The 27509-nt window shown below is 42.2% G+C and overlaps 2 protein-coding genes across 3 annotated transcripts in view; one reads left to right on the top strand and one right to left on the bottom strand.

The window, feature by feature from the left end:
* ARHGEF33 (Rho guanine nucleotide exchange factor 33) overlaps nucleotides 1-9622 on the top strand; it is a 42070-nt gene extending 32448 nt beyond the window's left edge. Inside the window, exons 14-15 of the mRNA XM_066623626.1 lie at nucleotides 3053-3830; nucleotides 9481-9622. Of these exons, the coding sequence (XP_066479723.1) occupies nucleotides 3053-3830; nucleotides 9481-9618 (916 nt within the window). The 3' untranslated portion in view covers nucleotides 9619-9622. The remainder of the gene's footprint in view (nucleotides 1-3052; nucleotides 3831-9480) is intronic.
* A 3353-nt stretch (nucleotides 9623-12975) lies between these two features.
* Nucleotides 12976-27509, bottom strand: part of SOS1 (SOS Ras/Rac guanine nucleotide exchange factor 1) — a 66399-nt gene continuing 51865 nt past the window's right edge. Inside the window, exons 15-22 of one of the 2 annotated variants that reach the window (XM_066625307.1) lie at nucleotides 26998-27117; nucleotides 26554-26716; nucleotides 24915-25032; nucleotides 24258-24430; nucleotides 23146-23262; nucleotides 22695-22959; nucleotides 21739-21857; nucleotides 12976-17175 (exon numbers count right to left, since the gene is read on the bottom strand). In XM_066625307.1, coding sequence (XP_066481404.1) covers nucleotides 16678-17175; nucleotides 21739-21857; nucleotides 22695-22959; nucleotides 23146-23262; nucleotides 24258-24430; nucleotides 24915-25032; nucleotides 26554-26716; nucleotides 26998-27117 — 1573 coding nt within the window. In that variant the 3' untranslated portion in view covers nucleotides 12976-16677. The remainder of the gene's footprint in view (nucleotides 17176-21738; nucleotides 21858-22694; nucleotides 22960-23145; nucleotides 23263-24257; nucleotides 24431-24914; nucleotides 25033-26553; nucleotides 26717-26997; nucleotides 27118-27509) is intronic. The other variant, XM_066625315.1, reaches the window with a different exon arrangement.

Below are 27509 nucleotides of genomic sequence, written 5' to 3'. Positions count from 1 at the left end.
CCACACTTACCCAGGAGTAAGTCCCATTTACTATTCTTGTTAAATGTATACACATAGTAGCCTGTTAAAAGTACAGAGCTGTAACATTTCCCTAAATGCAGTCACATACCAGGGTAGCACCAAGTCTAGTATATTAAAAATAAAATATTGAAATTAATGGGAACCCACCTGAAATTGGCTTGCAACCCACCTAGTGGGTCCCGACCCACAGTTTGAGAAATACTGTCCTAGGTTATTAGGCCCATAATCTCCCTTACAAAAAAATTGTTGGCCTACAGCAGTAGCAGTGCTTATCCACTTTTTAAAAGAAAAGGATTTTCGTGTTTGGGTGATAGGTAGAATCATCCTTGAAGTGCCAAATTTAGTCTCTCTCTCTCTCTCTCCTCATACACTCTCTTTACTCACTGGTGACACCATCATCCAGCTTGTTGAACTGGTACAAAACCTTGACTTTCTCTTTGACTTTTCATTGCTTCCCATATTCAGTCACCAAATCACATAATTACTCCCTTAACAGCACTACAAAAATACAGCTCTTCATTTTTGTCCCCCTGGTTCACACTCTAGCTCTTTGATTCCTGTGTCCTTTTCTTCTCTGGACTTCCTTTGTCTGTCCTTAGTGCCCTTGCCTCTGTCCAGCACACTGCTGCCAAAATAATTTACTTCCAACCACAGGATGCTCTACTTTAAATTTTCATCCTGGCTTCTTTCCAGCCCTGGATCCTACATAAGTTTCTTGTTCTTATCTTCAAAACTCCCTAAGGCCTTGCCTCGCTCCCCCTACATTTCTTCATTTGTATATTCAGGGTCTGCTCAAGGCTTGCAGCAGCCGTTGGTAAACAGCCTTCCACAGGCCCTCTCCAACTTGAATACATGTTGGCAACCTTCAGTCTCAGAAGACTATGGTATCGCGCTCTGGATGGTGGTTCTGGCACAGCGTCTAGTGTGGCTGAAAAGGCCGATTTGGGAGTGACAATCCCTTCCACACTGGGAGCAAGTGTAGTGTGTCCCTGGTCTGTCTCCCTGGCTATGGGCCTTCCTTCTTTGCCTCTTAGCCTCAGACTGTTGGCCAAGTGTCTCTTCAAACTGGGAAAGGCCATGCTGCACAGCCTGCCTCCAAGCGGGCCAATCAGAGGCCAGGGTTTCCCACCTGTTGAGGTTCACTCCTAAGGCCTTCAGATCCCTCTTGCAGATGTCCTTGTATCGCAGCTGTGGTCTACCTGTAGGGCGCTTTCCTTGCATGAGTTCTCCATAGAGGAGATCCTTTGGGATCCGGCCATCATCCATTCTCACAACATGACCCAGCCAATGCAGGCGTCTCTGTTTCAGCAGTGCATACATGCTAGGGATTCCAGCTCGTTCCAGGACTGTGTTGTTTGGAACTTTGTCCTGCCAGGTGATGCCGAGGATGCGTCGGAGGCAGCACATGTGGAATGCTTTAAGTTTCCTCTCCTGTTGTGAGCGAAGAGTCCATGATTTGCTGCAGTACAGAAGTGTACTCAGGACGCAAGCTCTGTAGACCTGGATCTCGGTATGTTCCGTCAGCTTCTTGTTGGACCAGACTCTCTTTGTGAGTCTGGAAAACGTGGTAGCTGCTTTACCGATGCGTTTGTTTAGCTCGGTATCGAGAGCTACTTGAATAATCCCCCACTAAGGTTTCTGTTGGGTCTTACTTTGGTGGGCTTGAAGGAACTGAAGAGGCAATGATACTGCAACTCTTTTGACTGTGAGAATGAAAGATGCTGTTTTCTTGACCCCCCCAATGAGCAAATAGGAGTTTTCATAGTAGTGTCATCTCAGGGCCCTACCAGGGAAAGCTCCCCTGTGCACATCACAGAGGAGGTGATGACGAAGTGACTCTTTTTGGTTGAAAGTCACTCCACTACCACGTGAAAGCCATGGACACAGAGGTGGATTGGCAGTGCCCCTTTCTGTGAGTCTTGGGCCCTTAATACTTGCCACATTATGCCAACTCTTGATGCCAGCCCTGATTCTATCCCAGCATATCCCCACCTGCAACCTTGCTCATCATAACCCATCACTCTTAGTCCTCCAAAGATCCTCTTTCAGTGACTCTGCCCTTTCTGCATCTCAGGTCTAGAACTTCCTACCAGAATGCATTCTCAGTGCTTCCTTTTTCTTCAAATTCCTCCTCAAAATCCAACTTTTTATAAAGGTGTGTGAAAACTCATAGCCAGCAAACATAAGAAGAGCCCTGCTGGATCAGGCCCAGGGCCCATCTAGTCCAGCTTCCAGCAGCCCACCAGATGCCTCAGGGAGCACACAAGACCACAAGATACTTGCATCTCGCTGCAACTCCCCTGCATCTGGCATTCTGTTTACCCTTGCACCCCTCAACGAAGACACCAAACTGCACTTGGGTTTAACTTGGGCCACTTTCTTAAACGCAAGTGACCAATTTTAACACATGAAACCTGCTGAATACACCTTCCCCCCCTTGCCAGTCTGGGGTAGGCAAAAAAACTGCCATCCATGGAAAGAGAATCAGGTCAGTAGCAGCCCTCTTCTTCCTCTAGTGCTGCTGGAGGAAAAAGACTTGGGGGACAGATGGACGGACAACAACACTCCAAAGCATCTTATGCCTCCTCAGCCATCCAGCTGCTTGGCAAAGCAGCCAGGTAGGCAGGGAGAGGCAGAGCACAGTAATCTGGCCCTTGGTCCCATCTCCCTTACTTGCAGTTCTGGCACAGCCTCCTTGCCACCACACCAGGCCTCTTTAAGATAAACATGCCCCAGCATGCTCTGCTCTGTCTTTCAACAGGACAGAAGGGAGAAGGGGGAATTACAGCTAAGAGAGCAGCATCAGGAGTAGGATTGCCATGCTCTGCATCTCCTATCTACTCAGTTGCTTTGCCATGCAGCCAGATGGCCAATGTGGAAGCCTTCCCCCCCCCCCCACTTCAGGCAGCCCCAAAGCTGCCTCTGCGCCTGGGGCTACCCTTATTTGTAAAGATCCAGTTTCACTTTATGGCTCCATTATCTCCACGTGTAATCTGCTTTGCAACTCTTTAATTTTCTTCCCCTTCTTAAGGCACTTGATGTCCCACGTGAAGAAGAGCCAACAGCAGGGGATGGAGGCCCTCCAGGGAACATCACCATGTGAGTGGGAGGCTGAGGGGAAAAGGCGTGACAGGCCAGAGAATGTTCTGACGCCATCTCAGCTCAATAAACAAGACCTGAAGACACTTGCAGCTTCCCTGCAGGCCCTCCCAGACTTGGAGTATGGTGTTCCTTCATCTGACCCGAAAGGAAACCCTGAGCGATCTCGGAGAGCCTCAGCAGATCTCATCCATGATGCCACAAGTTTTGCCCCTGACTATGAAGACTTTGAGTACAGAGGAGATACATACACCATGCCTGGTCCCTACGAGGAAGAACCCCTTCAAAAGCTGGCTGTCTTTGAGACCTGTTCTCTGGCTTCTTCCGAGTCTAGCATTGACATCTGTTTCTTGAGGCCTGTGAACTTCACAACCGAGCCAGAGAGGACAGAACACACAGTGCAGCCCCTCCCCAAGAGTGCTGCTCCCATCACTGCTCCCAGCAGCAGCAGCAGCAGCACCTACAGGCGTGAGGTTTTCCGGAGTAAAGGCAAACAGCTGAGCCGATCGTTGAAGGAGTTTCCCCGCAGCGGGACAGAAGGCGTTAACATCAGGCTCTATAGCACACGGAGTAGCAGTGGGAGTCGTTTACCTAACAAGCAGGAGCGGGTGGGCTTCCAGCCCCATGCCATCTCTGCCTCATCCAGGAGCTCCCAGCGGAACGTCTTTCCTCCGCAGAGGGGAGTGGGTGAAAAGCAAAGCTTTCTGGAAGTAAGGAGAGCGAAAGGCAAGGGCAAACCCACTTTCCAGCAGGGTCTGAGAAACACGTAAGCAGCGCACCGACTATGAGGCCGAAAGGGGAGGGGTCCTGAAGCCATGCTCCAAGGTCCTCACTTAGTCGCTGCACTTGTACCTCCAATTTCCACCCAGTTTCCGTGGGGTTCTGAGGCAGTTTAGCATCCAGGCTGTGTACAGAGCCAGACCTGCTTAGCTGTAGTGTAGTGTAGTGTAGTGTAGTGGTAAGGTTCTCTGGACCACTGCCTCTTAAACATTCAAGCAACATTCAGGGTCTTATTTATTTCAAAAAGGCATTTTCTGTTTTTCTTCTTGAAGGAATTCATGTGCCTCCAGTCAGGATAGTGAGTCTCCTTTTCCTTAAGCCTTACCATTATGAGTGTTTGTTACAGATGCAACTCTTGTTGCATGTATTATTTAATCTATTACTGTTGAAGTACATGTTGGTAGAGTATTGTTTTGCATTCGGAAAGTCCTAGTTCAATCTCTGGTACCTTCAGTTAGGCTGTGTTGTAAACCTAAGGGGGGGAGGTTTGGGGTGCTCAGAGTTCTTGATTCTCGAACCCTAAAGCCCTCAGGGCCCCTCTGTTCAATAGTACTGCCACCACACTGTATATGCCAGTGTCTCAGTCCAGGGACACTGAGACCCTCTAGGCTTAATTCTATCCTTTGCAGGCACTGAGCTCTTTCTCCAATTAAAGCCTCAGTCCTCAAGTTACTAGACCTCAATGAGCACTTGGTAGCTTGCTGAACGGCTAGGCAGGATTCTGAACCTTTGTCCCCAACAGACAATGAAACAACTTAGTAAAAGAGATTTTAGTTTATTAAGTACATAAGGTTACATAAGGCAGCAAATGCTAGAGGCATAAACATCTAGGAAACATATCAGCAATAAAATAATAAAGCTAGCTAGCTATCTCTATTAGTCCCTATCTCTCACCTGGGTCAGTTACTCTTGTAGATCTTTTAGCTCCAGGGCTACCTATGGGGCCAGGTGCCCATGATGGACAATGGAGCTCACACGTGTGCAGGATGTTGCACCTAAAACTCTGTTCAAGAAGGAGGACCCACACACCCCTTGGGCACTCATTATTATACTAATTATGCTAATAGTACTGAGGTGACTTCATACTATTTAGACTGTCCAATCAGAACCCTTGAGGAACAGAACCTTCTCGAAGTTGGCCTGGTTGCTAACCCCTCATAGTTCTTTACCCCTCCCAACTGGAGATCCATAGCTGCATTCCATTCTGCTTGATCAGGCGCCTCTCTGTCTACTAAGGTGCTAAACATTGCAATGGGTTGTAATTCTTGTTATCTGTCCTTTCTGGCCAGCAAAGGAGAGACAACAATCCTTTTGTTTATTTACTCAAATTCTTGCAGCTGGGAACTGCTAGCAACTTCTCCGTTACACTGTCTTAGTTTGGTTCAGGCTTCTACTGCCATCTTAGGCCTAACATGTACATATTCATGACAGGCTGGGGAAATGTCTGAAACCCTGGAGAACCACTGCCAATCAGTGTAGGCAATATAGAGCTAGATGTCCCAAGGGTCCAGCTCAGTATAAGGCAGCTTCATATGCCCTTTGCCTGTCCAAATCCTGCCTTGCTGGTCAAAAGGCAGAGGTGAATTACTCTTTGGAACCTCTCAATGTGATGACTATACCTTCCAAGCCAGCTCAAGAGACACCCAGAACACAGCAAATGCACCTGCTACCATTCAGGACCATGCCATCAATACTAGATTGCATAATTGGTGGAAGACTGTGGACAAAGGCCAGTCATAAGTTGCCAAGGAAAGAGAATTGTAGGCAGTGGAGGCTAGTTGAATGTACAAAAGTCTCCTGGTCAGTTCAAGGAACATTCCCAATGGCACAAGGTGCAGAAAACTGACAGGGACCTGAATAACAGCTTCCCTAAAAGTATCCCATTAGATCAGTTGTAAATGGATAAGTTCCTACTGGTGAAAACATTTCTGGAGCCTGTCCTCCCCACTCTGTATAGGCTCACTTGAGGATGAATAGCTGCAGGGTGCAGATCAGCAACAGATTGATAAAAGGGTGAACTCAAGGGCACTGTAGGCATGGCGGGCTAAGCTGCCCCATCTCTTGGGGCGCCAGGTTTACCTTTCTCTTTCCCTCCCTGCCTGCCGCATATCCTAGCTTGCAGCTCACTTGCTTATTTTGAAACAATGAACCCAAGTGCAGTCTTTGTGAATCAAAGCACAAGCTCCCCGTTAGTGCTGTTCAGGGCTCTTGGAAGTGGAGAGAGGGTTCAGGCATGGGAAAAAGAAAATGACACCTTTCTTCTCTTTCCCAATCTTCATGCCTTCTCCTGTGCTACATAACACTAGAGAGGGTCAAGCTTGTGGCCGGCACTCAGGCCGGTTGCTTTTTATATACATTACTATTGAGGTGGTGTGTGTGATTTGAGAGAGTGGGATTGGGCTAAAAGGTATCCTTTTCTTTCCCACACAACCATCCCTATAGTGTAGGGAGGGCAGTTTTTACACATATAGCACACATCATCCAATTTTAATACCACACATAAATATTACTATAAGGGACTTAAGCATGCCCATTCTTTTGCCCCATTCTGCACTCCATTTTCTTGTATTTTTCCAACTCACACTTTGAGCATGTGGCTCAGTTCCTCTTGACCATAGACTTTATGGGAGACTCACAGAGCTTGTCCTTCTAGGGTTTTTTTGTGTTTTTTTTTAAGAATCCCCATGTTCCTTTCTAGGCAAAAGTGAGAGCTACCCATAAAACACACTGGAGAAATTCAAGATTGTAGTATAGCTGTTACTAGACAACATGTCACTTCTCCTATCCTGTATCATTTATTTATTTACTCACTTTATATCTCACGTTTCTCCCTGAAGAGCACCTAAGGTGGCTCACAACTTATTAAAAATGCACAAGGTATACACAAAATACATCAAAATACATAAAATTACCATATTAAAAGTCAACCAGTGGCAGCCTGCAGCAATAAAAAATCATTGGCCATAAAAACATTAATAAAAATCCACAAGCACCAGTCAGCACCAGCAAGTATGCTCTGCAGAGACCAAGCATTCTCCACCTCCACCAATAATCTGAATTATGCTACGGTTGTCTTACCTGTATGCATTCTGTGTTCCATAAGATCTTGTGGATGTTTCCATTGATATTTTGTATCCCCTTCTTTTAATTGATAAATCTATGTAGTTATGCATAACTACGCAGTGTTGCCCCCCCCCCCACTACCTTGAGTTTGTGTAAGCTGTCACTTTATTTTTGGATGACCCTGTTTTGCTTCCAAATAGATAAAGATTTAAGAACATAAGAACAGCCCCACTGGAGCAGGCCATAGGCCCATCTAGTCCAGCTTCCTGTATCTCACAGTGGCCCACTAAATGCCCCAGGGAGCACACCTGATAACAAGAGACCTGCATCCTGGTGCCCTCCCTTGCATCTGATGTAGCCCATTCGTAAAATCAGGAGGTTGCACATACACATCATGGCTTGTAACCTGTAATTGATTTTTCTTCCAGAAATTTGTCCAATCCCCTTTTAAAGGCATCTAGGCCAGATACCATCATCACATCCTGTGGCAAGGAGTTCCACAGACCAACTACACACTGAGTAAAGAAATATTTTCTTTTGTCTGCCCTAACTCTCCCAACACTCAATTTTAGTGGATGTCCCCTGGTTCTGGTGTTATGTGAGAGTGTAAAGAGCATCTCTCTATCCACTTTATCCTTCCCATGCATAATTTTGTATGTCTCAATCATGTCCCCCCTCAGGCATCTCTTTTCTAGGCTGAGGAGGCCCAAACGCCATACTTTCCTCATAAGGAAGGTACCCCAGCCCAGTAATCATCTTAGTCGCTCTCTTTTGCACCTTTTCCATTTCCACAATGTCCTTTTTGAGATGTGGTGACCAGAACTGGACGTAATACTCCAGGTGTGGCCTTACCATCGACTTGTACAATGGCATTATAATATTAGCTGCTCTGTTCTCAATACCTTTTCTAATGATCCCAAGCATAGAATTGGCCTTCTTCACTGCCGCCACACATTGAGTCGACACTTTCATCGACCTGTCCACCACCACCCCAAGATCTCTCTCCTGATCTGTCACACACAGCTCAGAACCCATCAGCCTATATGTGAAGTTTTGATTTTGTATCCCCTTCTTTTAATTGATAAATCTATGTAGTTATGCATAACTACGCATATAGTTATGTGCCCCTATGTGCATGACTTTACACTTACTTACATTGAAATGCATCCGCCATTTTGCTGCCCATTCTGCCAGTTTGGAGAGATCCTTCTGGAGCTCCTCACAATCGCTTCTTCACCACTCAGAAAAGTTTGGTGTCGTCCGCAAACTTAGCCACCTCACTGCTCAACCCTGTCTCCAGGTCATTTATGAAGAGGTTGAAGAGCACTGGTCCCAGAACAGATCCTTGGGGCACTGCACTTTTCACCTCTCTCCATTGTGAAAATTGCCCCTTGACACCCATTCTCTGTTTCCTGATCTTCAACCAGTTCTCAATCCATGAGAGGACCTGCCCTCTAATTCTCTGACTGTGGAGCTTTTTCGGTAGCCTTTGGTGAGGGACCGTGTCGAATGCCTTCTGAAAGTCCAGATATATAATGTCCACGGGTTCTCCCGCATCCACATGCCTGTTGACCTTTTCAAAGAATTCTATAAGGTTTGTGAGGCAAGACTTACCCTTACAGAAGCCATGCTGATTGTCCCTCAGCAAGGCTTGTTCATCTATGTGTTTTGAGATTCTATCTTTGATGAGGCATTCCACCATCTTACCTGGTATAGATGTTAGGCTGAGTGGCCTATAGTTTCCCGGGTCCCCCCTCCTTCCTTTTTAAAAAGTCAGTGTGACATTTGCTATCCTCCAATCTTCTGGCACCATGGTCATTTTGAGGGACAAATTGCATATCTTAGTCAAGAGATCAGCAACTTCATTCTTCAATTCCTTAATAACTCTTGGGTAGACACCATCCGGGCCCGGTGACTTATTGATCTTTAATTTATCAATTGCTGTTCTCTAACCTCCCTGTCCTTGTCCTATAGGGATAAGGAGGCCCAAACTGGATGTCCCTTGGCTCCTGTTGACTTTCCTCCAGGGGTCAGTTTAAAAGCTGCTGTGCCAGCTTTTTAATGTTATGCACCAGCTTCACTTCACTGGTTCAAGTGAAGCCCATCCCTCTTGTACAGGCCCCCCTTGACCCAAAATGTTCCCTAGTGCCTAATGAATCTAAACCCCCCCTCTGTACACCACCATCTCATCCACGCATTGAGACCCCTGATCTCCGTTTGCCTAGCTGACCTGCACATGGACCATTTAGTAACCTGAGTTCATTATTTAAAGAAATGGTGGTTAAAGACAGCTCTAATGTGAACAGTGGGTTAAGGCTGGCAGGGAGTCTTAATAGGATGGAGCATGGGCTCGATGCCAGTTCTCTTAACCGTGGTTCATGGTTTCTTATAGCTTCATGGACTCAAGTGTTTTCTATAACCTTGTTTCATCATGTGAGCCTGATCACACAACAGGGAGGTTGCCTCACCTGTAGAGAGATTTGTAAAGGTGCGATTGACGTCTCTTTTCCATTTCAGGAGATGCATTTAGAAGACCACACCAGATTCTCTCATAGGGATGACAATGAGCAAACATCTTTCAGCAACCACAATCCAAGGCAAGAACAGAAAGGGGGCTTTCGAAGTTCCTTCCGCAAGCTTTTCAAAAAGAAATAAGCAACCCAGGGAGAGGCCAGTATTGGCTCAGCTGCTACAGATCTTCTTCTGGTGGGATTGCTTCAGCCCTTGATCTTAAAGCTGCTTGAAATAGAGAACCAAGATTGGTTAAAAATCATATTTTTGTAAAGGCCTCCCATTTTGGCCCCAGAAGAGAATAAGACATCTGTGGACCATGGATGGCCAGTATCTGCAAGCTCTTTCTGCCATTCAATCAGACCCCTCCTCACTGAGGGTCAGATTCTACTAAAGCTGCACCCAGCAGGAAGGGCTTTGCAAGTATGTTATATTTTCATAGGAGTGTGACATAGGCAATGTATGTGCTTATTGTTTCTTTGAATTGCTAGTGGTCAGGACATGTTGTTGGCAACCTTCAGTCTCAGAAGACTATGGTATCGCGCTCTGGATGGTGGTTCTGGCACAGCGTCTAGTGTGGCTGAAAAGGTCAGGACATCTTACATAGAAAACCACAGCGATATTCAAACATGAACTGTTCATTAACACCAGGCAAGACAGTAGAAGCTGACAGAGGGTGTCTTGTGGACCAGTAGGTGACCTTCAGTGGCAGACCCTACACAGCTTTGAACAGTATGGGATTAGATCAGCGTTTCCCGAATTGTGGGTCACCATGGTAAGGAGTTTGGGAACCCCTCAGCTAGTTGATTCAGTAGGGAGAATTTTGGTGGCCCTGCAAGCATCTCAAACCACCACTTGATACCCCCTTTTATTAGCATGCCCCTTCACACTTTTGGTTATAATCAGTGCTGTAAGAGCCAAAGCTTTACAGAAAGGGACTTTCTGAGTCATCATGCCTTAGTGGAATGTGGAAAAACCGTTGCATGGATTTAGATGCTATACTCAAGAGTAGCCTAGTTAAGCATGGTACTTCAGTATTTACATAGCTGTTAAAAATGCTAATAGAATGCAGCTTCAATTTACAACTCAGTTTTTTAGCTGTTCCAAGAAACCGTGCATAAAAAATTCACTGTTAGCAAATAAAAGTTCTGATCTTGCACTAGTTTTATTTGTGCCAAAAATGGCTTTGGTGCTGCCCTATAATCTGAACTTTATTTTAAATAGATTTTTTTAGTCAAATCAGCTTCATTTTAAAAGCCAGAGAGTATTTAAAGCAGAGAAGGAATTTCCAGGCCAAATCTATTGGATTTTTGAACTTCCTGTGTGTGAACCCAGGCATATTTCCAATTTCAAATAAACTTTCCTGTAAAATTCAGTCTGAGTGCTTTGCTTGAGAATGTGAATAGTAGGAACAAATTCAGCTGAGGATCAATCCCAAAAACCGCCTGTTAAATTTTCCTTATTCCTGATTACACTTTGCAGTCAAGCTGCAATACAAGTATGTAACATGGGAAGGGGAGACCAGATATGAGTTTCTTATGTGACCATCAGGAAGTTACCTCATGGTAACCTCAGGAAGAGTCCTAAGATTTCCTAATCCATACAAAAGTTCAGGAGAACAGTTTATGCAATTGATTTTGGGAAGCCAAAACAAAAACAAGATTACTAAGTGAACTGATTTTCTCCTATCCCAGTCCAAATATAGGCCAGTTTGGGAGCACTGAAAGACTATCCACGTTAAAAAAAATCCCTCCCACTAGGCAGCGTTATTAAAACAGACAATGTCATTGTATTTTATGTACCATTGTCTCCCAAGTGTCAAAATCTTGATGAGGTAGGAGAATATCTTTAGAAACATTCATGCACAATATCAGATGATATATTGGATTACCATAATTTGAGAAACTGCTACATGCGTAAGGCAGACTGTGAAATGTATTCAGTGCATGAGAAACTGAAACACTGAGATGTAAAGTAACACTCACACCTTGAATTTTCTGGTACTTCATTTTTAGGTGACATTTTCTTGCAGATCTTTATAGCCTAATTGTTTCATTAAAAAGTTATTCTCATGTACACTTAGCTGAGCGCTCAGCTTCTATCAGCTAAGGTCCAATGAGAAGAGGTGAATGCAACCCCACTGTCAGACCTGCAGTTGGAGGACAATAAACTGGCATAACTTCCACTAATCTTGCCCACTTGACTTTGGCTATCTTCTTGCTCCCCATGTTTGGAGTTCACCTGCACCTTTGAGGGGTAACACAGTACAATGTAATGCTGGTTGCTCTTTGGGGCAACACATTATATTAAAAGCAACAAAGCAGAGTGACCTAACTTGTCACATATACAGTATACATACACTCGTGGGATATGTAAGGCGTTTATTTTTTAAGAACAGATCTCTTGAATGCCAAAAAGTAACAGCCACTATTAATTTTCACTTTAAATGCAATTGGAATACCATTGCAGACATAGCATACAAAGCTCACCTACAGACATGATTAGGTACACACAGGCCCATAAAGAAGTGCCAGTTTAGATATCACTTCAACCTTACACAGCTGGATTGAACTGCCATAGCTTCTTAACCATTTAGCAAAGTATCCACACCATTAAAACAAAAGGCAATACATTTTAAATATACAAATTATCAGACTTCATCAAAAACTTAAACCTGTACACAGAAAAAACAGAAGGTTTGGTTTCTATTAGGTTTGCCAAATAAGAAATGTTACCTGAAATAAGACCTTACCCAATAATAAAATCTACTGCATTTCAGGAAAAAAAACCCTACTTTTTCAAAAGGCACATTTGGCAGCTACTGAAAGTTGCATACATCTGGCACCAGATTTATTTTTCCCTTTCACTCACCTGGGTACATGACTTCATGTTTGTTTTACAAAGGTCACTCAAGTTGCAATTTTGCAGCAGGTGGCTGCTTAATGCACTATTATGTCATTAAAGGCAAAAGGGGAATTTGCTCACAGTTGACAGAAAAAATGCACTTTAAGGTTTTCTTTTTAATACATGGCAAATAAGGTGTGAAATTTACAGGAAGAGACACCACCCAAGTGCTTCTGGCTTTACACTTGTTATCAGCAACAGGCTCAACATTTATTTTTCATTAGAAGTAGAGAAAATTAATATAGCCCAAATGAAATGATCAGTTTAAGAGCACAATTTACAGCAACGGTATGCAAGTTAGCTCCACACCAGGTCATCCTCTGGATTAAGCCTCAAGATGTTTTGAGAGAAATCATTTGAAGAAGCCGCCTCTTTTTTTTCTCTCCTTGTTAATTAAAAACAGGAAAGGTGTTATAGTAAATTCCTCCCAGTGACCAATTAAAAAAAAAATCAACTTTAGAAGAAACAGCAAGGATTTAGTTTGTGCATTTCTGTACACAATACAGCAGTAGGCAAGATGCACTGACCAAGAGTATTCAGAAAACAAAGTGATCACATTTCAGCAGAAACCACTCAGAAACTTGGCCAAGTTCAAAAACAAAGCTACCTAAAATGGAAAAGCATGTACAATATGGAAGGTGACCAATGTAAACACATGTTGCTGAAGCTTCTAAAACCACTCACAACTAGAGGGACAGTCAGTCAAGTGACCAAGATACCTCTTCCCTCAATTCTGCAAAAACAAGAGTAGGCAAATAATGAGCCCTGTGTATGAACACAGCAGAGTTCCATGAATGCCAATTTCCTCCATTTGACTAAAGATTTTTTTTAGAGGGTGACTGGGGTATGCAGCAGCAAAAATGCCCAACATATATATGGAATCCTGTATGCAGCCCTTTAAATTCAAAGCCATTTCTAAGTTTTCAGTTAAGATTTAGCTGCATGAGTTCCATTCAGCCTGACTTAAGATGGCATGAATACGTGAAAGTAGACAACTATGATGTATATCACTATGAGAAACCTCTACTTCTGAAATGTTCAAAGGCCAAAATATCGCCTGTCTGACTGTAGACTCACAAGATCTCCTCCCACTAACTCTTTTAGACAGACTGCAGTTGGCACCTGACTTTCAGATAATAGAAACGAAACTTATTACTTCTAACAGATAATGGCTTTAGCTGCTCAACAAATGCTTCTTCTCTAAATGAAAAGAGAAGTTGCATCTCAGCCACCTGGCTTCTCAATTTAACCAGTAAGCTACTTTTCCATTCTGCCAGCAGTTCTGTAGCTCTAAGGATCATATGCTCCAATACTAACATACACTGGTCTCTTAATGGCATATTTTTTGTATTTCTTATCTTGTCCAATTAAGACGTTTGCATAGCTCAGAGGTAACATACACCAACTTTTTTGTACTTCATATAATTATGGGCAATTTAAATAGATATTCAGGAAGTTACAAAATACTTTTTAGAGAGTACTTTAGTAATTCCTTGTGATGAATTTTAAAGCAAGCAACAATGTTTACTTCTGATAAAATCTACAAATAGTGCTGAATTATCAAACCCCATGGCAAAAATTCTTTAGTGGACAACAGGATGCATGAAAATCAATGTTTGGAGGGAGCAAACATGATCAGATAGATCATATCCCATGCTACAAATGGCACACTTTTAATATAAATTAGTTTTCATTGTGTTAATATAAAGGCTCAATCAATAATTTGCTAAGGTACAATTTCTACTTCAAAGGGTTATGGGCATCTTTATCACATACTGGTTATTTGTGCATTGGAGCCCCTCCTAATATTTAATCAGGGGCAAAAATTTCACCCTAACCACTAGGAAACTCTGAAGGTGGCAAACAGCCCTTCATCAGTAATGCACTGACAAAAGTGGCAAACATGAACACACATATTAGGGAGTATGCCCCACTGAACAGTGAGACTTTCTTCCACATAAACATGAACAGGATTAAGCTTGGCCTCTGATGCCAAAAAAGGTTTGGTTTCAGAAGCTAATTTACTAATGATCTGGGATGTATCAAACGGTCATTTTAGCATCTATGGGACTGGAGCAAATGTTAAAAGTGAACTGTTCAGGGATTTTTCACTCAAGGCAGATCTATATAAGAAATGGCTAATTGCAAATGCTAAATGAAACTAGCAAGCATTAACTGTGGACTCCCTTCCCTTATTATCCTCTTCCAAAGTAAAATTGGCTTGAATGGGAAACTTAGCAGCCAAGCTCAAAGAAAACATCAAAACGGCACAAGTTTCACTCAGGATGATTTGGGTGGGAGAGATGGCAACTAAGAATGTTAAAGTTCCTATTGATAGGACAGTTGATATTGTCCTTATAAAACTAGGGGGGGAAAATGAGTGAGTAGGGATGAATTTCTCAGCTCTCCATGAAAAGGTCAACTATTCTAGAATACCCATTGGCCTCAGCTTGATAGCTTAACATCTGTTGTGTAGTCTAGCATTATACAAACATCTTTTTCTGAAAATGCCCTTATTTGATTCTGTTCATAGTACAAGAAAAAGAATTAAATTCAATGCAGGTGAAATGAAAAGATCTTCTGAAATGCAAAGACCACACATAATGCTGAGGAAATGCCATATAACAGTTGGCTTCCACGGTGACAGTCTTTTACCAACACTGTTCCATGACATGGTTTCCTAGACTGCCGAAACGTATTTTCATTTTGCCAAAGAGGAAACGTCCTATGAGAAAGTCTTAGTAACTAAGGACACGATACAGCACCATTCACAAATCCTAGTGTAACAGAGATGACTAAGTTTCTTCAATAAGTGGCATGCATTACTGTCACAGTACTGGAATCAGAAGCGCAGTTCACAGGTCTATGGATAATCCAAGGCAGGATATTCGTGTCCATTAGTCTATTTTCTGGCAGAGTAATGAGCAACTTCAAAGTGTCAGAGTTCAAACAGAAACCTGTAATGCATGATATGCATTCACTACATGCATGATATGGTATTCATTACATTTTAAAACCCCAGTTTTAAACCCTCCCACTTGAGCCATCCCTAATTCACCTTTATTTCACATGCCAAACCTTGGATTTCTCAGTTTATTCTTTACAAATTCAAACAAAGAACTAAAAAAAGAAAGATGTATGTACCACAACACGTGCCTCCTTACTGCTTTAAACTGAAATAAAATGAATTGTACATTTAGCAATGCAATAATTTAATATATGTCAGCCAGACAAAATATCTGTATCTTTATTTCAATTAAATTAAAAACAATTTGCAGGTATATTTAAGCAACATTCACTATATACATATGATTTTTTTTTAACTACAAGGCAATTCTACGGGTGTTGATTATTCATCTACCTACTGCTAGTTAAAACATGATAACTAGGGAATATGGCTAGTGGATCATCCTTTGCATTTCCATGGCATAGTCAATTGTACTACCAGCCATAAAATGGGTTATTGGTAAACTTTAAGATGAAGACCTAACCTAGTGTAGATTTAACAGTCTTCAACAGGTATGAACAGATTTAACTCTGACAACAGCACTGTTTTTCAGATTTTGTTATTCATATAAGACTTAAATCTCATTTTGTTTAAAGGCAGCAAAAGTTAGGCATTCTGCTTCCTGGCAATTTTTTTTTTTTTTGAACTGGCACCATAATATTCATAAAGAGAGAAGCGAAGTACCTCTTTGGTGAAGCTTAGGTACCTATATATATATAAAACAACTGTAACAGTTTGTAAACAGGACTGCAGTACAGTTCTATGCCATAGCTCTACGTTGGTTCAGTACCACAGATCTTCCTTACAGTCCAGTTCATGATTCTGAAGCAGGGAATTAAAGGAAAATTAAGAAGACTATCGAGTTCCCTGTTTGAAATATCTGGTGTTTTTTTTCCCTAAAAAGTGCTTATTTTCACTCCAATAACTTATGCTGCAGTGGACAGATGATTACAGGACTATGCTTCCCATCCCTTACTGGACATTACACAAAGCATGGTGTTTGCTTATTGGCCCGAAGAGATCTGTAAGTCTGAATTCTGGTACATTCAGATGTCCAGTGACTTAGAACAGTGCTCTGCAAACTATACTAACAAACAGCAACAGTTTATTCACGATATAAGGGGCCTGCTATTAAGATTCACTTTTTGTACACCATATATCCAATGTATTATAGAGTCTTTAGTGTTAGCAGAAACACAGCTCAATTTCTCGGTGCCAAAAGATACAGTGCATCTATTGCCAGCAACAGACATGGCACCAGGGAAAGCACTCTCTCAAGTACAAGGGAGAACTCAGGAGGTGGAGTGGGCATTCTCCAGCAATGGGGGTCCATCACGATGCATTGACGGGTACGTGGGCTCCCTTTTATAAGTTTTTGGAGGAAGCTTTGGGATATGTTGAGAAGTGCTTTGCCGTGGAGGAACAGGTGGCCCAGCAACAGAATGGAGGTCCGTATCTTGAGATATCAAAGGAGGTGATGGTAAATGCCTCCGTGCGACGTGAGGAGAAGGTGTTTGAGGGGGTGGTGGAGTAAAGGGAGAGGGACTATTAGGAAAAAAAGTGTTGCCAAGTTCACTTTTTCTGCCCAAAGGTGGTGGCTGGAGATGTAGAGGTGAACTAGAGAAAACATCAGGAGTTCGCACAGGTTCTCGTGGTGGCAATACAGGTGGACTTTCTGGAGGGTCAGATATGGAGGTCCTGTCTGGCACAGAGTACCTTGGCGAATACATTTTTGATGTTGGTTGTCGAGGAGGAATTGCTGGTGGACTGTCCAGATGGGCAGAAGCAATCTGAAATGCAAAAATTATTGAGAAAAAATAGTTCAGTGGCTTTGTAGTTTAAAAAATATGCTAAGACACATCTCTTGAGTTTGACACACAACCTTTAGGGTCAGCCAACAGAAGTCAGACAATGGAATAAAAGTCCACGTGCTCAAAGTCCAAGTTCACTTCTATCACAGGATTCTTTCCCCATTGCAAGGGAAAAGGAGTGGTATGTGTGAAATGAGCAGAGATCAGATGAGATGTGAAGGTCTACCTCAAAAAGGCTATGGACATGAAGCAGACCCCTTGCCTTTTTCCTTCAAGACATATTAACTGAGATTTATAAGATTGTTATAAAATCACATTTATAAAATTACCCTTAGCAGATGGATCAGGGATCGCACCATCTTCATTTACCAATCCCAGAATATTTCCTCACCTGTTGACATTTGAGACTTTCCATCAGAGGGTTGGCTAAGACTGCAACCTTTTCCTTCTTGGTGGACATCTGCACATGGTATATAGCTGCAGTGCAGCTATACCATCCACTTGTAAGTGACATTACAGGATTGATCTCTTTACCTCTACTAATATTTATTTTGGGCAGAGGATGCAGACACAGATGGTGTAAGCCAGTGGTTCTCACACATTTAGCACCAGGACCCACTTTTGAGAATGAGAATCTGTCAGGACCCACCAGATGTGATGTCATGACTGGAAGTGACATCATCAAACAGGAAAATTTTGAACAATCCTAACCACACCTACCCAGGAGTAAGTTCCATTTACTGTCATTGTTAAAAGAATATACATAGTAGCCTGTTAAAAGTATAGGTCTGTAACATTTCCCCAATGCAGTTACATACCATGGTAGAATCAAGTCTAATATACAGGGTGAACCAAAAGTAGGTGGACAGTAAATGATAACATTTTCTTGCATCAGTATTTAAATTATTTGCCATTATGGGTTAGCTGAACTATCTGAAAAGAAAAAAATAGTAAATTTAAATAAATTTAGTTATAAAATTTAATATAACACAAATGCCATGGTTATAATGAACACCATCGTTTCACCCTATTCCACCTACTGTCCACCTACTTTTGGTTCACCCTGTATTAAAAATTAAGTATTGAAATGAATGGGGACCCACCTGAAATTGGCTTGTGACCCACGGAGTGGGTCCCGACCCAGATTTTGAGAAACACTGGTGTAAGCTAAAATAAGGCAGGTCAACTCCATCATACTAAAGCAGAATTTCTTCAAACTGTGGGTCGCAACTCACTGGTGTGCAATGTGTGGTGGGTCATGACCCAATGCTTGCTGTTGCACTGCAAAGCACTCCTGGGAGTCACTGGAGGCTACTTCTGGGTCACGCTGGGCCTACAACCAACTTTACTGGCCTCCATAGGCCCCAGAATGCTTTGGGGAAGCGACGGAAGTGACTTCTGGTCGTGTCCACAACTTCCACTTTGCTTACACAAGGCATTCTGAGCCCACAAGGGCCAATGGAGTGGGTCGTGGGTACAATGCAACCTGTAGTCAGCCTCTGGGGGCACCCAGTAATGCTTTGCAGTGCAACAGAAAGCATCGTATCACAACCCAATGCAGAAGACGAAGTGGGTCATGGCACTACAAAGTTAGAGAACCACTATATTAGAGGGAAAGCACTGTGCTTTCATAATAATAACTAGGTATTTATATACTGCCTTTCTGGTCATCGGATTACTCCTCTGACTTTATTCAAGGCGGTTTACATAGGCAGGCGTTTCTAAATCCCTCAAGGGGATTTTTACAATTGTAGAGGTTCTCTCTTTCAAGAACCAACAACATTTCAGAATGGATCTTCCTGGTTTGGTCTCACTTCTGGCCTCCAGTTCTCCCACGCAGCCTGACAAGCAGCTCCATCTCTCACATGGAGGGCAGCCAAGACGCTTTTTGCTCACACCAAGAGCAGGTGGAATCACTCAGCTCGGCTTGTCAGCTGCTTCAAGGTCTCGCCATTCTCAGCCGTTCAGGGAGCTGCCGGTGCCCTCGAACTGGCAACCTTCTGATGATCTTCCAGCTAACGGAGGCCCTACCCTCTAGACCAGACCTTCTGCCCTCTGGCCTCATATTCCACTATAAGATATTCTCTGAGTAAAAAGAAATTCTACCGTAAATTTAAAGTTCCTTTATTTAAATAAATATGAACAGTCATATTATCGAAGATTTTCAAAAGGATAGAGAGAAGCCTAAAGGGTTTCTGCTGCTAACTGCTCTTACAACTGTAGAATAAGGATCTCAATGCAGACTAGAGGCTTAATGATTTAAGGCAGGGAGAAAGCACACAAAATTAAGACATAAGACTAACACAGTACCTAAAAATGGCTCAGGGAAAAAAATAATTACATAGTGGCTTCCTGTCCCTTCTCCATAGCTTCATTCTAATCTAAATTGATCAATCTCCTCAAATGCAAGAGAGGATGAAACTGGCTGTGTAGTGTGTTCTCTGAGCCAGGAAGTAAGAACACTTGAAAGAAAAGAACAGTTGCACAAGATGAAACTGACAACCCCTGTGGATGCTAAAAACTGCATTTAATAAAAAACAATTAAAAAACACATCCCTTTAGGAAGCGGTTTAAAAATAGCCTCGCTTACCATTGTATTGTGGCTGGCAGACAGACAATCAATCTTTGTCCCCCTCTCCAGGGGCTTAGAAAGCTTAGTTTCAGTTCACTCAGAGGCAGACCCCTCTTCCGCCTGGAACAGCAAGAGAATGTGAAGCAGAAGTGACTATCACTTCTGCTTTACATTCTTTCAAGGGAAGGGAGTGAACTGAAACTAAGCTGTTCTAAGCCCCTGGAGAGGGAGTGAGTTTGCAAAGTGATTATCTTTCTTTCACGTGCTCAGGGGAAAAGGAGGGGTCACTCGCCTTGGAATGAAGCTGTTCTAAGTGCCTGGAGAGAGAATGAATGATGGATTGACAGTCGGCTGCCCGATCTTGCATTAATGAGGCTATTAAGCAACGTTTTTCCTTTAATTTAAATGGCACTCATCATGTTGAGATAAAACCGCTGGTGAAAAATTCGTGGATAACTGGGTTATATTTGTATCTGGAGTTTCAGAAGGCATTTGACACAGTCACTCACTGAAGGCTGCTGAGGAAACTCCACAGCCAAGAAATTAGAGGGAAGGTTCTCTCATGGATTAGGAACTGGTTGAGGACCAGGAAACAAAGAGTGAGTGTTCAATGGACACTTCACAATGGAGAGAGGTGAAAAATGGTGTGCCCCAAGGATCTATCCTGGGACTGGTGCTTTTCAACCTATAAATGACCTGGAGTCAGGGTTAGAGGTGGCGAAGTTTGCAGATGTCACCAAACTTACTCAAATGGTGAAGACCAGAAGAGATTGTGAAGAGCTCCAGAAGGATCACTCCAAATTTGGAGAATGGGCAGCAAAATGGCAGATGCATTTCAATGTGTGAAGTAACGCACACTGGGACAAAAAATAAAAAATTCATATTTAGGCTAATGGGTTCAGAGTTGTCTGTGATGGATCAGGAGAGAGATCTTGGGGTGCTGGTGGATGGCTCAATGAAAGTGTCAACCCAATGTGCAGCGGCAGTGAAGAAGGCCAATTCTATGCTAGGGGTCTTTAGAAAAGGTATTGAGAATAAAACGGCTAGTATTATAATACTGTTGTACAAATAGATGGTAAGGCCACACCTGGAGTACTGCGTCCAGTTCTGGTCACCACACCTCAAAAAGGATATAGTGGAAATGGAAAAGGTGCAAAAGAGAGTGACTAAATTATTACTGGGCTGGGACACCTCCCTTATGAGGAAAAGCTACAGCGTTTGGGACTCTTTAGTCTACAAAGAAGGCACTTGAGGAGGGACATGATTGAGACATACAAAATTATGCAGGGGTGGATAGAGATGCTCTTTTCCCTCTCACACAACACCAGAACCAGAGAACATCTGCTAAAATTGAGTGTTGGGAGAGTTAAGGACTGACAAAAGAAAATATTTCTTTATTCAGCGTGTAGTTCGCCTGTGGAATTCCCTGCAACAGGATGTGGTGATGTCATCTGGCCTGGTTGTCTTTAAAAGGGGATCGGACTGTTCCAGCTGCCATTCGGTGAGCGAGAAGGAGCTGCTTTTCAGCCAGTGTGGGACTGACAATCAACTGCGGCCACAATTGATACCAGACTGCAAAAGATCCATCTGGAATATTGTTTGTTCTTGAAAGATTAGAACTACTTTGTTATTGTAAAACCCCCCTCCGGGGTTTAGAGAAAGCCTGCCTACATGAACTGCCTTGGATTAAAGTCAAAGGAGTAATCCGGTGACCAAGAAAGGTGATATACAAATCCCAGCTATTATATTTGGGGTTGGAAAGATCTAAAAACCTTATCCTCACTGACATCTTTTAGGTCAGTCTTGAGCCTTTATTTAATACAATACTTCTCACTGATCACAAAGTCAACACTTGCAGTAGAAAATATATGTTTTAAACTCCATCTATATTTTTTTCTAACCTATCAATAAAAGTTGTGAAATGATAGTTCCACCCTACTGTTCCTATCATGGAAGTGAAGGGAAGTTACCTTGGATGGAGAGGATTCTGCAGGAGCAGATTCTGGTCGTCTTCGGGGAGGAATAGGTGGGGGAACAGTCATTTCATCAGAGCTTTTGGGAAAACTTATGGAGGACACAGAAGCGGACCCTGAAAGTATATAGAAATGTCTGTTATCTCATTTTGGTTTTATTCTTTTCTAATACTTGAATGGCTTTTTATAAACAGAGTAAAATATGACTAAAAAGTGACTGGTTGGGTTCCGATAAAATGATAAGTCATGAGCCCAGTTTGATAGTCTGGCTTTCCCATAAACGATTTCCTCCCTTTACACATAAAGAGAGAAAAGGGGCATGTAACTCCCAACTCCAAGGTGCATGATAGCAATGCTTAACTATGGTTTATTCATGGCTTCACATTACAGCGTGGATCTGTCAACTGTCACTTATCTGACTACAACCTTCCCTTCCTTGGCCAAACTGTTTGATGCCATGAAAAATGCTTCACAAATAACAAAACTATAGCACAAAAGAGAGAACAAAACTATAGCATGCTGCTAAACAGTGTATTTTCTTCAATGCAGAGAAAGTTCAATATGATTGGAGAACACACAAAGCAAATGAGAATAAGAGGGGCCATGTGCTTGTGAGTGAGTGTGCTGCTGACAGCAAATGGGAACTCACCAACATTCTTCTTTTAGGAACTCTATGCTGACAAAATGGGGCTTCCAAGGGGTCTATCGAGTCACTGACTAGGGTGAGATGTACTTAATTTTATTCAGTGCAAACCTTGATTTAGAAAGGAGGACATGTAAGTCCTTTATAAATCAAGTTCTGAACTGAATCAAAGAATTGCTAAGTAGATACAAACACCAACTAGCTTGTGCCTCTGCTTTGGCAAATGACACCACCAGCACATTATCAGTAATGTTTAAATAGTTTGACCATTGCCACACACAAGAATAGGTAACCTAGCTAGAACACCTACTTGAATGAAAAGGACTTGAGGGGTCAGAATCAAAAACACTGCAGACATCTGTAGTGCTGGAAGTGGAAGATGGAGGGGGCGGGGTGAGTGGTGTTCGTGGAGAGTTTGGTGCTGAAGCTGCACTCTCCATTTCACTCTCAGGAACACGACTGTAACTGATTTTCCTTGGCTCCTGTTGCAAAGGTGTAGGGTGCCTCATTGTGCCTGGTCTTGGGTTTGAAGGACGAACACCAGGAGACTTGAGGGAATAGGTGTATTTTTTGGGCTGCAAAGACAACCAAAACTAGTATTTATTGGAAGAACAGAGTTTAACTTGAACATTTTTACTGTATGATTACTTTGTTTCTTTCAAAGGAAACACAAAAACTTTTGTGCAGATCCACAGATAAATCCAAAAACGCAATTGAAACTAAGAGCAGTTTCTTGTTAGGAATAAAGTCTGAATACTAACAAATCTTGGGGGAGGTTTGACGTTGCGTGGCTCTATTTCTAAGGATTTGTTGAACAGATAATCAGCAAATTCTTTTTCCATGCCATTTGCCATTGGATTCAGATTTTCAAAGAACCTCTGAAATACAAAATATTTAGAAAAAAATTAGCACATGCTGATCTTGAAGGCAACAGGTACAAACTGATTAGCAGCAGGGCAGCATCCTAGCCTCGGCTGCTAGAGAATTCAGTGACCCAAAGAACCCTGTAATGGAGCAGAAAAACATTATTTCCTAACATGTGCTACATGCAGATTACTCAAAAATGCATGGTTTCAAACAAGTGCATATATGCGTATTCCTTTAAGAATGTAATCAAGATGACATTTTGTAACAACAAAGGCTGCTCTGACCCATGAGATGACACCCAAGCCCATTTGCTGCCCCTTTACTGCCTGCCTTTAAGGTAGCTGGTTGAAATGTTGCTTCTGCCATGAATTCTCACTGAGGGGCTGCAAACAAATTACTCCTTAATACCAGCTCCCCAGCTGCAACATGAGGCTGCTACAGCAATCTTGTAAAGCGAGGAAGGATAATATCAAGAAACAGTCTGCACACTCGGAAAGCGCTGTATAAAACTATCATTATTAAGTGCATTCTCAGAAGGAACAGACACCGTGTCCTGCCACTGGTTGATCGTTGCCTAGTATGGCTTAAATTGATTAAACTTAATAAGTCACCTCTGAGCTGATTTCATATAGAAAGGCAAGATACAAATACCAATGAAAACAAACACAGGCCATCCTAGAAATAATTCCTACAGAAATTTACACATTCCAGAGGTTTTCAACTGACGTAGGTGAAATGCTCATAAGTGTTGCTACACAGGGTTCACTAAGCGCAAAATTAATACAAATATTTGATGAAGAAATAATGCAGAAGTTATTACTAAGGAAATAAAAACTGTAGAGTTGGGAACCTTCAGTTCAGTTCAGGAACTCCACTGATAAATTCTGAGATGAAGACCATCAAATCAGTGCTTCATCCAGGTCAGCAAATGGGTTTTACCTATACACATTTCCTCATGAATTCCAATAAAGAAGCTGATCTTGAAAGAGTAATAAACCTTACTCACTCTGATGTCAGGCTCTACTCTTAGGCAGTATGGCTGATTTTGGTATTGTTGGATTTCCCCTGTTATCTCAGCCACTTTCCTTCGCTTGCTGAAATTGATAAGCTCTTTCCCATGTCGTTTCAGAAATTCAGGATTGCCTTCTTCTGTTTTCAAGATGTTTGTCAAATAAATTCCTAGAATTAACAAACAAAAAGACATGACTTAAAACCATTTAAATGTTTCCACAGAAAGATACACAAGACTTTGGTAAGGTGAAATACACTTTTTGACAATTTATAGTGTCTTTGGTTGTCTCTGGGGAGTACGAATGATTTCTTTGCAACCAGGTAGGAATTTTAGAAAACTGCCTGCACTTCCGTCACCTGTGCCCATCCCACCCATATCTCTGCCCCCTTTTGGCCTCCACACCAGCAAAAATGCATTTGTGGTTTGTCTGTACAGGGTTGCTGGTGGTGCACAGCCTTCTGGTCTTTGCAGTGTCCACAGAACAGCAGAGAGGCTGCCAAGATGGTGTACCTAATGGTACGCTGCCTTACCACAGAGATAAAAGTGGGTTGTATTTTAAAACTGCACTTTTCCATTTCAGCTGGTTCTGCAGTTTAGTTCTTTAAACCCTAATATGCGACTTCATTTTCATTGAGAATAAAGTCTACTTACCAAAGAAAGGCACACATGGAGGATTAATAGACCTGAGTTTTGCCAGGTATTTTTTATGGTGATCCTCACTCAGTTCATGAGCTTCTTCTAAAATCTTTTTCTGGCGGCTTGGGATTTGCTAAAGAGAGAGACACAAAGTAGAGGATATATTTTGCTCCAAAAGCAAGCCATATTAGTTTTTACACAAGACCTACCTGATTTGACTGGTTTAAAAGTTACTTACAGTTCTTTTCTGAATTGGGCTGTTGTGTGGAAGGGTTTGCAATAGCAGAAATGAGTTCTGTTGATGTTAAGATGGATTGAACAGAGTGCACAACTCTTTGTTGGCAGCCAGTTAGAGAGCACTGCTGTAACAGGTGGCAGTGGTCCCCATCTGTTGCCTGATCTGCTTGGACCCACCAGGGCACTTAAAACACTGGAGGAGGTGGGGAGGGGGCAAAATAGGGCAGTGAGTGGGGAGGAAATGGGTGAAATGTTCTTCTTTCCTTCCTTTCTCTGGTGAGCACTGCAAGTTCCACTTGAGTTGAGGGTGGGACAGGGTAGTGTCCCTCCAGCCTCAATGTATTTTGAGCACCTCTGAAGGGCAGTTCAAGGCAAGCATGTACAGGGTTGCTGCCTGTACATACCCTGCCCCATGTATAACACTAAGGTTGCAAGAAGTGCTCCAAGCACCTTCCCAATATAATGCAGAGACAACCCATCTCTGGTGACCACAGATTTTTGCAAACTATCAAGGACGTAGTGAACTGTGTGCCTTCTCTCCTCTGCCTGACTGAGGGCCCAATCCTATCCAATTTTTTAGTGCCAGTGCAGCTGCGCCAATGGGGCATGTGCTGCATCCTGTGGTGGGGAGGTAGACAGATCTCCTAGATAAGGGAACATCTGTTCCCTTATGTCAGGGACACATTGCTGTTGCATAAGTGTTGGAAAGGATTGGGCCCTGACTTAGGTGCTTTCTATACAGAACATGTTTAATGTGAGGAAACAGCAAAGGGTTGGGCTGTTTATAACTGTTAGAAGATGTTAGGGTCTGCCCTTTGACTTAAAAAAAACTAATTTCTTTTTTTCTCTCTTAACTGTTTCAGCTTCCATTTCTCATGTGAAGACAATGTCATGTATGTTTCAGAATGCTTTTCCATCACGGAAATAATCTCAGTACAGGCAAAAAAGTGCTGTTTGCCACCTGTTATTTGCTGAACAAATGTAGCTGAGCAATGCAAGACATCAATGGTGGCTTCTTATCATGGGGCAACAGAAGCCTTCAATACTGCATTTTCTATATGATGGTGTTAATTTTACAGAGAGATTAAGAAAAATGCTTCCAGCAGCTTTCACAATGCTCAAGCTGAACACAATAGTAACAGGTTTCTTAGATCAAATGTATTTTTTTCTCTTGATAAACGTTTGTTAAACCAACTAACATATATTTATTCGGGTGAGAAGACCATGGCTATGTAAAAGAATTAGAATCCATATTGTTAAACATGTTTTTTTTAACAACATGGATTTTAATTCTTTGACACAACCATGGTCTTCTTACCTGAATAAATTTATGTTAAATTGTTGGATTACAGCTGGCCATGAAAACCTAAGAACATTTGTTAAACCATTTCAGTCCATACATCTACATTTGACTTACTTCAAAAGTGTGATCCAGTCTGTAAATAGGTGCAGAATTCATAGCACTAACCACTTCAAGGACACCATTAAAATTGTTAAGTTCTTGAAAAACTTGCAAGATCTCAATTATTCGACATACTATAATTACTCTTTCCTCCAGGTTTTCTGCTTCTACAATGCATCTAAATATATGAAGAGAGAAAATTTGAATGTATTTGAGCAGCACTATTACCCTAAAAGCAAAATTGTATCAGAAGTGTATTTCTTAAAGTGTCGCTTTCCAAACACCAGCACACAGCAATTCAGTTCAGTTAATCCAGTGAACTGTGGGTACAAACCAGGATCAAAACCATAGCAGTTCTTTCCTGCTACAACATTTCAGTTTTCTGCCAAGCTGAATGTCAAGAGTAACACGAATACAATATGGAACAGATAACTGAATGCCAAGAGTCAGACAGCTTACTTTTCAAACCACAGAGTAAGATTAGTAGTGTGCCGTATCATCTTGAGAAGGTTAGGAGAATTAATTTCTTTATCTTCTTTTGTCCATACACTTCCAACCAGCTCTGATGGCTGCACAGCTCTACAAACACGCATAAAAATCAAGAGAAGCAGGTAAGGAAGTCTCCTTTAGTCAATTACACTACCATAGGTTGTCACAAATAAATCCTACTTTTTATGTTCTGCTTCTGGAATGAGGTTATTGGGATTAACGTTCTTTTGGTTTTTGCTTTGTATTAATAGCATTCTCTTTAATAATTGGGTTGCCCAACCTTTGTTACATACAGTCTACAGCTGTGTTCAGTGCTCTTTGAGATTCTGGAGGTTATGATTAAAATTAGCATAATCCTATTTTATAACACAGTTCTATACAGTGTATGCTATGACCCCCAATCAATGAAGAGGAACCCCAATTACTATCCATATTGCTCTATATTCATAGCACATTTTAGAACAGCTTTCCTGAGGAATTTT

Source organism: Tiliqua scincoides, chromosome 1 (assembly GCF_035046505.1).
Source record: "Tiliqua scincoides isolate rTilSci1 chromosome 1, rTilSci1.hap2, whole genome shotgun sequence".
Taxonomy (NCBI): domain Eukaryota; kingdom Metazoa; phylum Chordata; class Lepidosauria; order Squamata; family Scincidae; genus Tiliqua; species Tiliqua scincoides.
This window is presented reverse-complemented; position numbering and strand designations above follow the sequence as displayed.